This window comes from Melanotaenia boesemani, chromosome 15 (genome assembly GCF_017639745.1).
Source record: "Melanotaenia boesemani isolate fMelBoe1 chromosome 15, fMelBoe1.pri, whole genome shotgun sequence".
In the NCBI taxonomy this organism is placed as follows: domain Eukaryota; kingdom Metazoa; phylum Chordata; class Actinopteri; order Atheriniformes; family Melanotaeniidae; genus Melanotaenia; species Melanotaenia boesemani.
This window is the reverse complement of record NC_055696.1, coordinates 3,235,215-3,252,647: the sequence shown is the minus strand read 5'-3', so window position 1 is coordinate 3,252,647 and position 17,433 is coordinate 3,235,215. Positions and strand designations below refer to the sequence as shown.

Genomic DNA, 17,433 nt, shown 5'->3' with positions numbered 1-17,433 from the left:
AATTCGAACAAGTCTCCTAGATGTGTAGTCCTCTCTTGGGGGGCTGTTAAACAATCATCGAAGCATAGTCTAGTTTGGGTTTAGATGTTTTTAGAGCATGCAACAGGGTCACAGTTTGGCTCCAAATCAGTTATTCAACCTGAGTGATACTTATAAATGTCCAATAGGTAGCGTTCTTATAAAGGATCAAGGGACCATGTGAGTTTGAACAGTACAGCTATTCTGAAACAGGGGGTTAGAAGAGTTGACTAAGTATTAACCTGGTGTCTAGATAAATTCAAATTCTGAGACAAAAAAAACGTTATCAGATCTTTTTAGACTGAGAATGGAAGCGGTTCCTCAAACCATTTGTACTAGAACTCCCTGAAGGGAGGGGGGAATTTCCTGCAGACCAGAAATTAGCAGTCACTTTAATCCTGTCAGACATACTACCCCTTTGGCTAATGCAAAGACAGGCAGTCTTTAGTCTGACTGGGCCATCTATCATGCTGGAAGGCATGTGACTGAATGAGAAACCATCACTCACATCAACGTCAGACAGCTGTCATCAAAGGCCTGGGCGCTATGCTGTCCTGAAATTTCACAGGAGGTATATGACTTGCAGTGTGTGATGGTATTTGTGTAAAATAAAAGTGTAAAAGCTGAGCTGCTGAAGCATTTTATATTACACTTTAACAGCCAATATGGTCATTATTTTACTGAATTTTACCTACACAGAACTAGGCCACCTACTGTTAAGTGATATTTATGAATTGACACATGAACGTATCGTTTGAGCAGGTCAATAATCTGGGATGGGGTATGATAGCTTTACTTGTTAATGGCAAATCTATCTTGCATTCTTGTAGAGGTATTTAAAATGCCTGAGTGTTGTATTCATTACGCATGCTTCCACTTGGACTGGCGATCTGTCCAGGGTGTACTCTGCCTCTTGCCAGCAGCCACTGGGATAGTTTCCAGCCTCCCCAATTCCCTGTATTACAATAAGCAGTAATGGATTGATGGATGCTAATGAATATTTCAACGTTGATGACACAGCTGTACATTTTTGGTCATATTTGTTTAGACTCATTTGAATTTGAGTTAAAAGTTGAATTAAAATGGTTTCTTCAAGTGTCTAAAAACTGTTAAAGCTGGTTTAGTTTGTTCTTTGGTGTTCTCTAAACTTGTTGTAAAATAGCATGAATTTAATGAATGTGGATTTTTTGGTGTTGGAAAAATGTGATTCCAAGAGTCCAAGTGTTTATGTTTATATGCTAATGCATTTTAAGAATGAAAATATTGAAACACACAGTCAAAAACATACATGTTGTACTAATTTGTGATTGTAAATCAACCCTCAGAGGATGTAACCTCACCTGAAGGCAAAAGAACAACAAAAAAGAATAAACAGCTCTTTAGCATCACACCTGCAAAATATAATGTAGACTTTAAATAGAGTACTATGTAACTAAAGCACCACCCTACCAATCCGGCTACATTCACACTGCAGGTCTTAAAGCAAAACTGCATAATTGCAAAACTCTGTGCTTCTGACTCGCTTTGATGGCACACTGACATTCATTCTGTACATTCCTGGAGTCGTCATTGCCCTGCAGCGTCTCAGGCTGTGAAGCTGCACTTCACATCTTTTTTTTTAGCCCCGGGCGTCACATGACAGCTGTGTTTTGCTTTATGGCACCACATGACAGGCTAGCATCTGGATATCAACCCAATGGTCAATTAGAATGCGCACCATGGCTGATTCAGCAAAGAAACCCAAAATGGACAGTAGTGAGGAAATATAAGAGAGAAAGTGACAGAACAAGAGATAAGACACGAGTCAAAATTGGACTGACTTTCACTGGCTGGAGAGAGCTCAGAAAAGAGACAGGATGCAAGATGGATACTGTATTAGCCTTCGTTAGGGGGACACCAAAGTGCAAAAATCTGCAAAAAAAAAAAAATCAGTAGTGTTGCTTTAACATTAGATACAGATTTTTTTTTTCTGGGATCCTTCTTTTTTTGTTTGTTTGTTTGTTTTTGTGTGTGTGTGTGTGTGTGTGGTTGTTCATCATAATTTACATGTGCTCACCATCAGACTCCAGTGCAGTCAGTCTACAACCCTGAAGAGAACTGCATGAAGATGTGACGTCGCGAACAGGATGCTGTGTGTTTGGATCCCTCCTTTCCAAGAGCAGAATTATGACATCTATCTCAGTTCAATCATACAAATTACTGTTCAGACTGTGGCTGCTTTGAAAACCGTCAGCTACGTATCCATTCAGGACCCCATATGAAACTGGCCTGGGTCAGACTTAGAAGAAAAATGAAAAAATTGGATTTTTGCTACGTACACTGTCATAACAAATCCCATATAGGTCACATATGGCAAAAAGCTGGATTTGGGCTACTTTTGCTTTAAGTGTAAATACGACTTTAGTTGAAATGGCTCAAATAGGTTTTTTCACATTCATAAAGCTAAATAATGAATCTAAATGATTTTATTCTTTGCTAATGAGATTATACTTAATTTTATGCTTTATTTAGATCAAGTTTTGTTTTGGTTTTATTTCTATCTTCTTTTTGCAATAAAAAAACAGCAGCGTGGCTTCCCTTTTTATACTGTACTTCCTAAAACTGTGTGAAATGAAGGGCAAACTTTCCTGATATTCTTAAATAAACTATTTAATGTTTGCATTAAAAAAATGAATGGAAAATCTTTGCATTTTTTTCATTTCTTTAGGACAATAATAAAAAAATTGTTTGTGATTGTTGTAATTTTTTAAACAAATGGTTGCAATAACAGTTAATAATATGGTAACAATAGTTAAATTATTAAAACTTGAAAAAATAATGGGATAACATTTTTAGCATTGCATACCAAAATCAAATAATAGAGATGACTCAGGTTTATTTTCACATCAATTCAATAAGAGTCATTATAAATTACTGAAAATACTTAACATAAAGTAGAGCAGTAAGTTAAATGTTAAATATTTTTCTTTTTGATCTGGCATTTCATTTCAGTTTGGAGTGATGTCATGCCATAATGCTCTATTCTTACTTGGTAAATGTTATTAACGGCTCCTTTGACCATTTAATTTGTGGTATTTGCTTTATTCTGCTGATGTAAATTCTTCTCTTCTAAATAATATATTGTTCATTCCTACAGTCTTGAATTTTACAACTTGTCATTATTACGTTTTTTAACTGTTGGTATCTTTATTTTTTTTTTTGGGGGGGGGGGGGGGGGGGGGTCTTATTATGTAAAGAAATAAAGCTATATCCAAAATCAATAAATCCTTATAACTCTTTCACTTAGCGTACTCAAAGGGTTTACAGGAAATGGGGTGTGCACGCTTTCCAGTTTGACTGTCATTTTATCTCTTTGATATTTTGAAATCAGCCTGTATGTTGTTGTTTTTCCTGTCCAACACTTCTACTGGTTTAAACGAAACCATTCAACAGGTTCAACACAAGATGCTTTTCTCTATAAAGCAGTAGTTGGAAACATAATCTATTTGTCACCGAGGCTGATCCACCTGACACCACGTGTGAACCAGCAACAGCAAGCGTGATGGGTGGTCTGTGGACAAAAGGACAAAAACTTCAACATGGCTCAAACCAACTTGCTTGCTTCTTCTGTTTTTTAAATCAAAGAATTATCTTAAATATTAGCTTTGCTAATTGAATACATTCAGTCTCTGAATGAACTTGGTGGGATAACGAGTTTCCCCAAAACTAAAAGTGAAGCATTATGGGGGAAAAAAAGGTCAACAACAGGACATGCTGTTTTCTGTTTGGAAGTGACCATATGACTCTCGGAGACATAAAGCATTTTTTGTGAGCAGCGTTATCTCCCTTAATCTGGGGTTACAATGTGGCTTTTGTAGTCATGCAGCACTGAAAGATCTAAGTCACTTTGATCTCACTTAATAGAGTTTGGTAAATGATCTCAGTATGAGAGCTCCACCTCCTGTGTGCATGCACGCACACACACACACATTCACAGTGTCTGGACACTCACAAGGACTCATTCATACCTGCACACACACACGCAAAATATCCGACGATCACACAGGTGAAAGCTCTTCTTCTCGCGGATCGTTGAGCAAAGCGTTCAAGCAGAAAAGTATAAAATGTGCTTCAGCTCCCTGCAGACAGCTTTTTTTTAAAAAACAACCAAACATTTTTTTTAAACAATATTGCTCTGCACATGCACGCCCGTCATTCATAAACATGCTGCACAAACAGTTTGCAGCCTGTCACAGGACATACAAACAACTTTAAATGAGATTACTTTGTTTTGAGGAGGTATCATAGGCTGGATTTCCCAAAGCGGTGAACACAAAGACATATTTTTAAAAAAAATGTCTGAGAGAGTGACTAAAGGAGCCACAGGGAGCCAGAGAGAGAGGGAGGGAGTTTGTCAGACAGCATTTATCTGTGGCATGGTGATGACTCTTTTCCTCCAACCTCTCAGCAAAACTAAGCGCTTCCTGCCTTTTTGAGTGCATGCAGCCACTTTTGTCCTTGAAACTAAAGCACATGCAATGAATTACAACCATTTTAGCAGAGTTGTCAAGAAACAAGAGAGGGCTGCTTAAGAAAGGAGAGGAGGTGAGGAAGAGGAGGGGGAATCTGAAGCCACGCTGCTCGGAACAAGACAGGCAGAGGCTTCTGAGCCTTTGATGTTAGCGGGAGCAGAAAATTCTGCTTCTTCTGTCAGTTGTTGACGAAAAATGAACACAGCATAAACTCTGCCTGACTTAAATATCCAAACAGACCCTGCAGATGCCAAAATCAACCTTCAGCAAATGTACACAATCACTAATATCCTGCAATATCCTGAGTGCAATTTCTGCTCCAAAAAAAAAAAAAAAAAAAAGCAAAACATGATGTATTTGTAAACAATTATCATCTTGCTTTGTATATAAATGTGGACATCTTGACTGGGCTGCTAGTGTTTATTATCTGCTTACACTGTACATTTTCTGACAGTAATTAATAGAAAGTGATGGTTAAAAAATATTATTAAATTTCTCTTTATTTCTCACCTTCATTGCTTTTTATGAGGCTGCATAAGCTTATCAAGCCTGTATGAACTTGTTTTATCCTGCAGGCTTATGCAGCCCTGGCATGGCTTTTTGGACACAATAATAAAAAATAAAAAAAAATTAAAAAGCCCATAATTGTAATAATGATGCAACCCTCGGGCAGATACATTCATGTGACAATAGAAAATAAGCCCTCTTTCAGTTCTAAACAAAACTAAACCGAACTTAGGTCCACTCTTCTCTACAACGTAGCTTTAGATCACTGAGCTTTGAAGCATCTGTTTCTCTCTTCAAGTCCCGCTGCAGCATTTTAATCAGGTCTGGACTTTGACTGGACCATTGCAACACCTTTTATTCTTTTTTTTTTAGATTTGCTGGTGTGGTTGGGATCATTGTCCTGTTACATGACCCAGTTTGGGTCCAAGCTTGTGCCAAGCTTTAGCTGTCAGATGGCCTCAAATTTAACTCTAGAATACAGAGAAGGAGGAGGTCACAGTCAACTCTGCAATGCTGACTTCAAGGTATCTCACAAATGTAGTGCCGTGCATGATTACCAAACATCTCTGTGTTGGTTTTGTTTTGTCCAAAGGACATTGTTCCAGAACTCAGATGCAGCTTTGTGAACCTGAACCATGACACCATAATTTTTATAAAGAGGAGGCTTTCTATTGCAACACTTCTAATTGTACTATTATGAACTTTAGCATTTAACATGCTGAAGCCTGCAGAGATATTTTTGTTTTTCATGCAATTTCTCTTAGTTTTATATAGCCTAACCATAGGGTGAATATGATGACTCTTATATCCCTTCCTAGATTCCTTCCTGAAGTGCTCACACTTTGGAATGATGAACTAATTAAATGTGTCTGACTAGCAATCAGCCCATCACAGCACTGACAACTTTTCACTTAGGGGAGGAAATAAAACTGACACTGCCAAACTTTTCCCACCAGTAGCACATAAATAAATAAAAATATAAAATAAAACTTAGATTTATTTGTCGGACCCCCCTGCGTGCACATGACAATGTGATTGGTCCTCTGTCCTCCTGTTGCCGTCCTCTTGTGAAGAACTTGGGGGTGGCGGTTGGTCCTTTGTTTAAATTTGACAAACACATCAGCACTATCACCAAGGCCAGCTTCCTTTAGCTGAGGATTCTAGCCAAAATTAAATCCTATCTTCCTCAGGCTGATGTTGAAAGAGCAGTCCATGCATTTGTAACCTTGTGCTTGGATTTTTGTAATGCTTTGTTGGGTTGGACCAGAACTCTCTGCAGCGCCTACACAGTTTACAAAATGCTGCAGCCCGCCCACTGATTCAAACAAAGAGGCTTGAGCACATCAACTTTTTGAGCACCTTAGACTGGCTCCCTGTCTGCTTTCATGTGAAATTTAAAGTATTGTTGATTGTTTTCAAGAGCACTGAGCCCTGAGGTCAGCTGACCGGCTCCTGTTGGCTGTCCCTAAAGCCAGTCTGTGGCAGGGCCCAGACTGTGGAACAGCCTCCCTCTGTCAGGTCTTCTCAGTCTTTACAAGAGCTTAAGTCTGGACTGAAAACACACCTTTTCTCTCCGGCCTTCAAGACTAGCTAAATGGAGTAGATGTTGGCTTGTTTTTCTTGTTTGTAATCATTTGTATCTGTGATTGCAGTTGTTATTGTGAAGCACGGTAGTCAACTCAAGTTGTTTTTAAATGTGCTATTTGAATTGAATTCCTCTGCTGTGTGGTACAATTGTCATCTGTTGCAACATGGTTCTTTGTAAATTTCTGTAAATCTGGCCTTGATCCTCGGGGGAGGGGACAGCTTGGCCTCCACACCCGCTATGGATCAGCAGGCCTCTGTACTCCCAGTGGATCGGTTTCAACTGGAAAGAGACAGGTGCTGCAGCTGACCTGAGCTGTCAGGACACATTCAGAAAGGTCGTTCACGTTACGTTTCTCACTGAGAACGCAAAAATTCTGAGGTATTCTCCGCTGTTTAACCCTGGACATGGTACATAATTGAATGCTGCTGACCCTGAAAGCACCCTTGGCCCGCCTGGCCCTGTCAGGTACACTGCCGTCGAAGGAGAATGAACGGCGGTGACTTATCTTTCTCCACTGCAACTGATGTGGAGCCTTGGTAAAAGTTTGTTTCTTCTTTATCCTGTAGTGAAGTAATTAGCTGATCTGTAGTCACACAGTCTGTGTCTGCACACTTTACATTGGTGTATAAAAAATGAATAAAAAAATTATGTAATTGAAGGAAAAATTTAGATTTTTTTTTTTTTTTTTTTAGAAGTGTGTGATGGTGTTCACCAAAGAAACAGAGACCTTTCCTGGTTATTTGCATGAGGAGAGCTATGAAAGGGAGAGAAGAATGTGTTGTATAACATTCAAAAATTCCAGACCTGGTCTAATGACTAAAAAAGAAGGGAGCCTGCAGGATGAAGAGATCTGCCATGTTTCCCCTACCTGCCTCTCCCCCCTTTCCCGTGCCCTAGAATCCATCTAAACAACCATCTAGTGTGGAAGAGGGTGGACAGGACTGCAGTAGCCCCTGTTTCCTGTGTTGCAGGCCCTTAGCTTTGTCAGATCCCTGCTCAGGAGAAACCATTAGTCCACAGTTTGTCTGATTGCCTGGACACACGTAGGGGTCTATTCAAGGCAGGAGCCAGAGGCAACATAAGAGCTGCAGTCTCACTGGAGGAAGGAGGTGGTAGCAAAGCGATGGCGGGCCAGCAGAACTGATGAGTATATGGAAGAAAAAGCAGGACAATTACATCTTGACAGAAGATCTTTCTAAGTAGATAAAATAATGGGCTATAAATAATCCCTGTATAATATTGAGTGTGTTTCTCATGTTAGAGGCTGCACCCTTTCCACATAAACAGCAGCTAATCACAGAAAAAAGAAAAGAATCTTTTCAACATGCACAGTGGCAAAGCGGGGGAAATTGGGAGCTTTTGGCGAATTTATTCATAACTTCTTGTAACTGCTGGTGTTACCAAGAGGCAGATGGGATGAATTCAGGGGACCTGATTCTACTGTTTAGGTTGAAGTCTCATATGGTGTCAATATCAACTCCTGCAAAAAAAAAAAAAAAAAAAAAAAATCAGAGCGAGCCTCTTTACTGTCACCGTATGAGAACAAGATGCACGAGGATGAATCTGTTTGCTAAATGTAGGGGGTCAACACCTCAAGTTTTATCCAGATACAAGCAAACAATTGGTGGAAATCAAAGTAAAAGTGTGAAGTCCTTTGTCCCAGATTAAAAGTAAACAACTTGACCCTAATATTATGACAGAGACTTCATTTTAAAACAAATTTTTTAACCCTGGAAGAATTTATATAATTTTGATCTGCATGCATGTGATGCCACCATCAGGAGTTAAACTATGTAAGGCTACACCCCCTGCAAATGTAGAGCAGCAACGGGCTCTGAGGAGCCCTGGACCTGCTGTTATCTCATCCAGGGAGATAGGAAGTATGGACAGGAAATCTACAGGGAGGGGGAGGAGAGGGCCCATATGGGAAGTGCAGTGTAAACAATCTCAGCTTTTAATCATCTCAGCTCACGTTCGGAACTGGACACACTTTGATGTTTTCCCTCAGCACCCCCTCCGCCCTCCCATCCCTTGTTCCCAAACGACTTGTGCTGAGGGTTGAGGGAAAGGGGTGTGCTCAGATAGCAGCCTCGAATGGGTGAGGGCTCCGGGGTGGTGGACAGAGAGAGAGAGCAAAAGAGAGAGACTAGGAGGCTTTCAGTACCTTTTGGGACACAGAGAGGGGAAACAAAAGAATGTGAAGTGGTGCAGAGTTAACTGGTGTTCGGTCAACGGCCGGCCTTAATTATAGCTGATGTATCTTAGGGAGCTCTAGCAGGTCAATACAACAACTCAAAGAACAAAGACCCAAAAAACACAATGCTGAAAAGGAAGAAAAGAAAGTCAAGATGGCTTTAAGTGGAAATAGGTGGAGCTTTAATGATGTTCTATAATTGGGCTCTGTGGACGTTAAGAGGATTTATAAACTCCATCTCTTTTTCTCAATGGAGACCTGAGGAAGGTTCAGCAACAATCCTCCCAAGGTTTGGCATTATCTGAGAAGCCTTCAGACTTCTCCACTGATCACTAAGCTTCATTTTGGAAGGGAGAGAGAGTCAAAATTCCTCAGTACTTGTATTTGTCCAAATACTGCTGGCCAGACCCCAGCTAGTGTTCCAATGAACTTGTTCATTCAGAGGACAGGGCACACTTCCAGGGAAATCACAGTTTAATAGATCAGAGGGAGATACGTACCAAAGTAAAGTCTCATGATTTGGATACACTGAAGAAAACTGTGAACTCCTTTTATCCCAAGCAGTCGGAATTTGTCCCACTCATGTTAGCCAGCATGATCAGCACAGGATGTGACAATTAAAAGAGGACACTGCCTCACTTTACAAGTGAAAACTGACTACAACCAGGAGATAATCTAAAGTTTGTTGATGGGTATCGGTGTAGCTCAGAGCTGTTAAAACTTCTCGAGCATGCCAGCCAAGAATTTCTGCAGGAATTAACATTTATATGAACATGTATTGATCAATTTCTCTTTTGTTTATGTGCTAAAACAGGGAAGAGAGCAGAAACTAGGACAGAGACTGCACAATCTATCCATGGAACTTCCTGGCCTTCATCCTCTTCATCCAGTGGAAGACAACAGCATAAAGTGGAACCATAAAGCTGCCTGCAGAGGCAAAAAAAAGAGACCTGTTTGAACAGGCCTACACTGCAACAAAGAGCATAGAGCATCCTGCAGGATGACACCACCTCTATGCACTGTGAGAACAGCTTTGGAATAGAGGGTCTGCCACAAATACTACATAACCTCCTTGTCTTGGACAGAACCACAGTCAATGATCTGATTTATGCAAACAAGAAAACATAACAAAACAGTAGGGGTACTGAGGGAGTGACTTTGAAGCAAAAAAGAGGGAATCAGGCAACCATCATTCTGACAGCTGAATAAGAATTATCAACTTAAATGTGACACCTTCTTTCACACCTTTTGGGAAATATTAGATCATAACTTGTATTTATCCTCTATCAAACCCCATCACTCAAAGACCGCAAGGTTTTTTTGTATTGGAGAGACTTAAAGAAAGTTGGAAATCCCAGAGAACTGGAAGTGGCTTTGATCTCAGCAGCGTGTGGAGATATGCATCCGTAACATGTTGTCAACATCCCACACAGAAACAGTAAAGTCAGATCAGCTTAAAGCAGAAGGAAAACAGCAGAAGCTTTTCACCATGTCTAATGCGGGCTTTCTCCATGACCAAGCCATGTAAAGCCTTATCAATTATGGCAAACTGAGGCATCTGGGCTCACTATTCACACACTCTCCAGACACCTGGTGAGTGAGGAGAGACAAGATCTTGCAGTACCTCATATCTGTCGTCCAGTTTCTTAGGAGACAGTAAATAACTTGACACAGCTGAGCTTTAAGGCCTTAATCCACTCATGAATCCTAAATATGCGCACTGAATGGACCACATATTTCACATTTAAATGGCTAATGCCATTTTTTTTTAATTGTGTGTGTGTGTGTGTGTTTGTTGGAGGGGGGGGGGGGGGGGGGGGGGGGCAGCTTACATGGGTCTCAACATGATCAACTGGTACTTAAAAAGTCTTTGACCACACCTTGATATTAACTGCACAGCATGAGTTTTAGATTCCAAAAATAGTTACGGCAAATCAAAGTTGTCATGTTAAACAAGATACACCTATAAATGTTGGCAAACTTCAGTCAGCATGTTTTTCCAGAAGTACCTCAAAATATAATCAAAACAAACCAAGCTTATCAACACAGTTATTACTATTGTTAAACGGACTAAGAATTTCTGTCATCGTGTACTCAGTGGAAAGTGTGACTTGGTGATCTGCTCACATTAACTCAACACAGTCACTTAGATACTAACACAGGTGCTGATATCATTACCAGAGGTGAATGCAGGTGCAGTGGGCCTAAAAATTACTCCACAGTAACGGAGTGGTGAGTGTTTTAAGTCGAACTCGTGTCTTTTTTCTTTCTTTCTTTTACATGGACCTCACTTAACCAATGAGTTTTGACTTTTGAAGGGTCCCCAAGACATGAAACCATTTACAGGATTTTTCATCCGATCAGGATAAGTGTGTTCATGATAAAGCTGTCATTCCCACTTTACAATGTGCCACTCATGTGGTCGCCAGCAGAAACTCTTAAATTGATCTGCTTTAGGTGCCAAGGTGGACTGTTTTTGGGGATAAGTGGGAAGCATGATCAGGTCTCACCATGTAGTTTTTAATGACACCTTACCTGCATTAGTTTTCCCTCCGCTTTGCCGGCACTTCCTCCCACGAACTCTCCTTCCAAAATGAATGGCTTTCCCGTCGGCTCGTGCTTTACCAGTGTCACCTTGATGACCGCTCGGAGGGCCGGCCGCTCGTGCTCCAGGACCTGCTGGCCCAGCACCAGCTGCAGGGCCGCCATGAGCACCCAGAGCCCGGACAGGCTCCGCTGAGGGACGGTCATGGCCTCGGCTGTAGCGGCGGTGCTCGGCCGCACATGGTTGGACTTCAAAGCAGGCAGGCACCGCGGATAAACAAAGCGTTCAAAATATTTAAAGTTCTTTGTGTAAGTTTCACCTCTTTTTTCTGGCTTCGATTACTACAGCTGAACAGATAAATTCCAAACTTTTAAATCTGGACGCTTGCCATCGCAACTCCGACTTGAGCGTCCTAAAACTTCCATTCAGCACCAGTTAATAATCAAACTGCAGGTTGTAGGAATGCATGTGGAGCCAGAAAGCGGATATCTTCCATGATACAACGAGCTCTAATGAACTTGTATCCAGTGTCATTAGTGTGGGTGGTGGAGCTCTGCCTGCATCGATGCACCATGAAGACGATCCGTGTTCTTAGAACCTAAAGTGTGCACTGATTTCCAGAAGTCTGTTCTCCATCCGACAGACAACTGATGTCCCCATTTTCAGTGTGTTTGCGTTCAGCCTGAACTGCTGTATCCTTCCTTTCCTGGACAGGTCTTGCTCAGTGTATGTGTTTAATGACAGTGCACGCCACTCGCTGTATCTTTTAAACACGTTTTTGAGACCAAAATCAAGCTTATAAAGTGTTAGAACAGAGTCCGTCCCATGGGCGCCACATGTTCTGGATAAATCCACCAAAAACTCTGCGGAACGACGACTTGAACTTCAAAGCCTGGGCTACAGGTTGCCGCCGCAGATATCAGGCATGCTGCGGGATCAATGCGGTGCCGAAAAGTTGTGCAAGATTTTTCTTTCTCTTTCTTCCTTTTTTAACAACCGTGGAATTGCGAAAAATATCCTAGAAGAAACTCTTAAATTCTATATAATTATTAACCAAAGCAAACGGACCGTCGTCTCACTTCACTTATAACTCTGTAATTAAACCAGGTCCCAAACACTAGCGGCTTCTGTAAACTAGTATCAATGCAGTTTTTTCAGTCGGTCCTCATTTAAAACTTATTCCAAACCCAAAGAGACTGGCTTTTTCCAGATTTCAGAGCCTCCGCTGCACAGTGGGAAAATTAGAGACGATCCTCCTGAGATCCCGAGATGAATTGTTTATCAAAATTATAAGCGAGTACAGGGGGAAAAACGCTGCAAGAAAGTGCGAAATAACAGTGGTCCAGAGTCCACAGTCTTCATTTAAAGTTGATAGTGTGGAGAGACAGAGTGTACAGTTATGACATCGTCCCAAAAGTTTATTTCCCGGACTCTCTGTCGCTCCCCTGGGATCTCATTGTCACTCTACCTGCTCGCTGTCGTGCTGCCTTCAGGTGCCAACGGAGATAACGATTTTATCAATACTTCACTGACAAAAAAATAATTTAAAAAATTAAATATAGTAAATTAAATAAAGTTAAACTATGTAAATAGTTTATGATACAACTATTACATGTTGTTACTGTTATATTATCCGCTCGGTTACAATAAAGTTACAATTTAAAAAAAAGTTGCATCTAATCTAAAAATAATTATTAAAAATGGTCTATGTGCCAATGCCAATAAAAAGTATAAGGAGATTTTTTTTAATGTTTATAAAATTAATCTGTTGGTGAATAAGCAATTTCCGAGTGGTACCTGAAGGCAGCGTTGCGAAGACGTCGAGGGCGGAGCTACTCATCAGAAATATGAGAATGGCGCCACCTAGTGTCCACAGAACACCCGGGACGTTTGTCATGAATTACACAGAAATAAACCATCAGTTGCTAATTCTAGTTCATTTTAATAATATCGGTGCTTTGTCCAAGTTCTCTAAGCAAAATGACAGATACAGGTTTTTACAAGTTTTTAAAAAGAGTTACACCATGAGGAGATGCAGTGAAAAATAAAAAGGTGGGTTAAAAACCACCATCACCTGCACAGCACCTCAAAGGAAACAAAGCAAAACTACATTTGGGTAATTGTTTTTTAAACACAATTTTAAAAGCTTATATTTAGAAATGTACTTTACACAAGCTTGTTACAATGCACAGCACTGTTCTGTTTTACATATTTTAAAAATGCATATTAAAATGGAGAAGCTTGAGTTAAAATAAACTAAATACCAAAAGACATGAAAGAATACTGTTTAAAAAGAATACATAAAGCCTACTATATGTTTTTTAAAATGTACAGATGTACAAACAATTCAGTGTACAAGAGAAAAAAAATACTTTAAATTATTAAATATCTAAACTCTTTGCATATAAAGACAAACACAACTGTACAATTGAAAAAGTACAATATTCTACTACTTTGGCAAAAAATAAAATAAAATAAATTAAATTTGTATTAGAACAAATCGATCAATTTTCCAGCATCAATTACTGTGAGAACTTAACATCAGATGGTGAGAACATGCCAACAAATCCACAGACTCAGATTTAAATTAAAGATGTGGCTGATGGTAGATAAAGTCATTGGTGAGAGCTTGCCAAAAAAAAAAACATGGAAACACTTTCCCTCCACTAGCTTGACTCTGAATATCCTCCGTAAAAGGTTCAGTCATCTCTTTCCTACTGACCTGGTGTACTTCCTGTGCTGTTTAATCCTGACTGGTGTCACTGCCGTTGTAACTGATCTCAACACTTATGATTTCATCATTTACTTGATCAGTGGTAACCTTGCCACGACACAGAGAAAGATCACAGGAAATAATGTAATGTTCTGTTGCACACTTTCAAACATAGAAATACGCGTTCTGCAGAAATGATGCTGTTTGCCAGACCTCACGTTTTCATTAAACCCCACAACATGAGATGCTACACCTCAATAAGCCATTCTTTCCAAATTTTTTTAACATATGGTTTGATTTTTAATCTTTCTCTCCTTAATAAAAAAAGATGTTCAGTCCCTTCAGGATGTGTTGGATGTAGATGCTTACCTCATATAGCTCTGAAGTCACTGACTCCACTTCCTGTGACTGTGTGGTTACAGGACAACTGCTCAACACTTGGACAGGTTTGGTGTTTCTTCCACTGTTTTCAAACACTGCTGCATTACTAGAGTTGGAGGCAATCCCAAACACTGGGACCTTTTTCTCAGGGGTCTCAACTTTAACCAGACAGGTATTAGAGGACGTTTGCATCACCTCATCTGCAATCTGAAAAATTGCATCCAAGTTAATGTCACGTTTTTTCCCCTCCTGGTTTTCCTCCCGTTGTAATTCCTGGTTGTCTTCAAACAACTTCACAGGGTACCCTCCCTAAAATAGACAAAAATAATTATTTAGAGATAGAACATGTTTAATATACATTTATTCTTAATATAAATGATTTGTAGTGACCAGTCACTTGTATATAAAAAAATTAAATAAATACAGCAAAAGCACTGCTATGTACCAACCTGGTAAAAACTTTGGGGAGAAAACCACCCTTTTTGAAGACCTACTATATGTGGCGACACAAGGTTTGGATGGCAGCAACGGCAAACTTCAAGAGTAACAAAATAAATCAGAATAAATTTTAAATCATCAAATTAAGCATTTTTCCTGCATATTTGCATTTAACACTCAAATAATATTAAATGAAGACATACAGCAGATTCCTGTAAAGACATTTCAGTACAGAAGCAGAGCCAGAGAGGCCAAGCAGCAACCCAGACAGGCAGCTTTTACTGCTGGTGTTATAGTTAAAAAGAAATGCTGCTTTGACAACCAATCTGCCTGACATATACACATTTCAGTCTATACATTTGTGACACTGGATTCCAATAGAGGACAGAGGCTTCACAAGTTTTAAAAGGTGGTAGACACCATACCGTTGGACTCCAGCTTGGAATTGCTGTTGTAGTGACACAAATGTTCTGAAATGGGGAAAATGCACAGAAAGCGCTGTTCAAGGTGCAAAAAAAGAAAAGATAATGATAATGATAAAAAGTGATGTAAAACAACACTTAAAAAGTTTCAGGATGTTAAGCCTTTTTAACTTGTTCACTTCATTCTGAATCAAAAAGAACCGGATTAGGCTTGGATATGAAACTTCTAGGCAGAAAATTGGTCCCACTCCAGCTCTGCTTACGAGGCTGGTTTCTAACCTAATCCACCCACAACTCATTCTTACCTGAGGGGTAGTAGCCAGGCTGATGCGGGGTAGTCGGAGAATTAAAACTGGTGAAATTTGGATTTCCATTGCTTGAATGGGTAGGCAAACCCTGCTGAATGTGCATGACATTGGAGGTTGTGGCTGCTACAGTGTAGTACTGGCTTAAAGACGCTGGTATTCCTTTGGCTGCAGGAAAGATGTTAGGAGAGAGGGCTGCACCATGACCCCTACTCAGGTGTTGAGGTGGGACTGGGGTTCCACTGTGTACTTTGGTGACGTGGAATTTATTAGGATGACATGGATGAGGTGAATCCTGATGTGTGGGGTTGAGAGGAGATGTGCTTCCTGCAACAAACACAGCATAACATCACCTGTTAGAAAGCACTTCTGTGTGACTTCTGCAGGATGCTCTGACTGAAATATTTATTCATATGAAATAGAGAAAGCTGACGTACTTCTTTTTAGATCCTTGGTATCACCTCCTCCATGTAATTTCTGGTAATGATTCTGAAGCCGACAGTTGACCTCCAGACCAGCTTTAATCTTAGCTTTATTGTCCACAGTGAGCCTCCTAAGGCTCGAGACAAGTTCTGGGTGGTCTCGCTGAAAGTTTGGGTTGTAAAAATAATGAAACGTCCCACTGTATACTGCTGTTTCATCGCTCATAGCTAGCTCGCCTTTCCTAAAGCCGTACAGATTAAGCTGACGTACGAAACTTGAGAAATTAGTGGTTTTGAAGAAAGTTTCGTTTGAGTTTACGCTGTTGGGGGACAGGATCTGTTTCTCAAACAGCTTCTGATCGATGACGATGGCCTCGCCGCGGCTGTCCCAGTCGATGGCTTTGATGGTCGGGTTGTTTACCAGCAGCCACAGTTTGGCAGGGAAATTATTGGGGTTAATGGTGTCAGGGAGTGATTTCTCAGAACCATCCATGCTTGTCTCTGCAGCTGTTAAGAGAAAGGTCCTGTTTTAGGTGCAGCTTCACATACTTTGGTAGCATCATGCTAACTTAGCTGTAATAACGCTTCCTCTACAGAGTCGCTCTCTAACCTGGTTTCACACTTGAGGAAAAAGTGCTCGACAAAGTCCATAAATATAACTAATAAGTAGATGTAGCCCACATTTTTCTTAAAAATTCAACTATGAATATTAAAATTGTCAAATAAAATGCTGACATTGAACAATCACTATGAATACTAATCGCAGAACATACAGATTTCTTCTACAGTTAACGAGCTAGCTTAGCTATCTTCAACATTAGCATATACAACTGATCCACAATCAAATGCTCGGGAATTAATATTAAAACAAGATCAATTAAAAATCGTGCTTTAATCTTATTGAAGGGTGCATATAATTGTTTTGTTCTTACTCTGTACATCTGACGGTAAGCACCAAATGACCACCTTGAACGTACCTGGATCGCCGCAGTTGGAACCGTTAACTGCGGCGCACCGTTACTGTCGCACCGTTAAAGGCCCGACGTTTTCCTCACAGTACAACTGACAGAATTCCGTCTTATTATTCCCCATGAGAGATAATCGATGATGCCTTTTATTGAGCCAGATTTTTTTTTATGTTGAAACTGACTTTTATGCTCCTCAAACGTGGAACAAACTCCCAGAAAAGTGCAGGTCTTCTGAAACTCAGCAGTTTTAAATCAGGGTTAAAAAATATACTATTTGCTGCCTATTATAAAAACAACTGTTAGTTCCTCGCACTGGAACTTTGTTTCATTTTATCTATTTTTCTTTCTATTGTTTATTTAATTCATGTTATTTGTTAGAAAGTTTGTTTTTATTGCACGTGTTATTGCTTCCTGCACCCTG

At 40.1% G+C, this 17,433-nt stretch overlaps 2 protein-coding genes across 3 annotated transcripts in view; both read right to left on the bottom strand.

The window, feature by feature from the left end:
• LOC121654895 (E3 ubiquitin-protein ligase RNF43) overlaps nucleotides 1-12,814 on the bottom strand; it is an 89,696-nt gene extending 76,882 nt beyond the window's left edge. The window contains exon 1 of the mRNA XM_042009251.1: nucleotides 11,354-12,814. Coding sequence (XP_041865185.1) covers nucleotides 11,354-11,569 — 216 coding nt within the window. The 5' untranslated portion in view covers nucleotides 11,570-12,814. The remainder of the gene's footprint in view (nucleotides 1-11,353) is intronic.
• Nucleotides 12,815-13,288: 474 nt separating this feature from the next.
• Nucleotides 13,289-17,135, bottom strand: hsf5 (heat shock transcription factor family member 5). Of its 2 annotated transcripts, none has more exons than XM_042008532.1 (6): nucleotides 16,977-17,135; nucleotides 16,060-16,551; nucleotides 15,623-15,949; nucleotides 14,907-14,992; nucleotides 14,446-14,766; nucleotides 13,289-14,184 (listed from the first exon to the last, which is right to left on the bottom strand). In XM_042008532.1, the coding sequence occupies exons 2-6, from the start codon at nucleotides 16,535-16,537 to the stop codon at nucleotides 14,107-14,109; spliced, it is 1,290 nt and encodes a 429-aa protein (XP_041864466.1). In that variant the 5' UTR covers nucleotides 16,538-16,551; nucleotides 16,977-17,135; the 3' UTR covers nucleotides 13,289-14,106. The 2 variants fall into 2 exon arrangements, with proteins under 2 accessions (XP_041864466.1, XP_041864467.1); XM_042008533.1 differs by having other exon boundaries at nucleotides 17,022-17,135.
• Between the last annotated feature and the right edge of the window lie 298 nt (nucleotides 17,136-17,433).

What these genes read in the sequence shown, in the direction of transcription:
- hsf5 (XM_042008532.1), bottom strand. Translation starts at nt 16,537, where the DNA reads ATGGATGGTTCTGAGAAATCACTCCCTGACACCATTAACCCCAATAAT. An exon ending in TACCAAGGATCTAAAAAGAA is followed by an intron (nt 15,950 to 16,059) that starts GTACGTCAGCTT and finishes TGTTTGTTGCAG; the next exon opens with GAAGCACATCTCCTCTCAAC. An exon ending in GCCTGGCTACTACCCCTCAG is followed by an intron (nt 14,993 to 15,622) that starts GTAAGAATGAGT and finishes TTACTCTTGAAG; the next exon opens with TTTGCCGTTGCTGCCATCCA.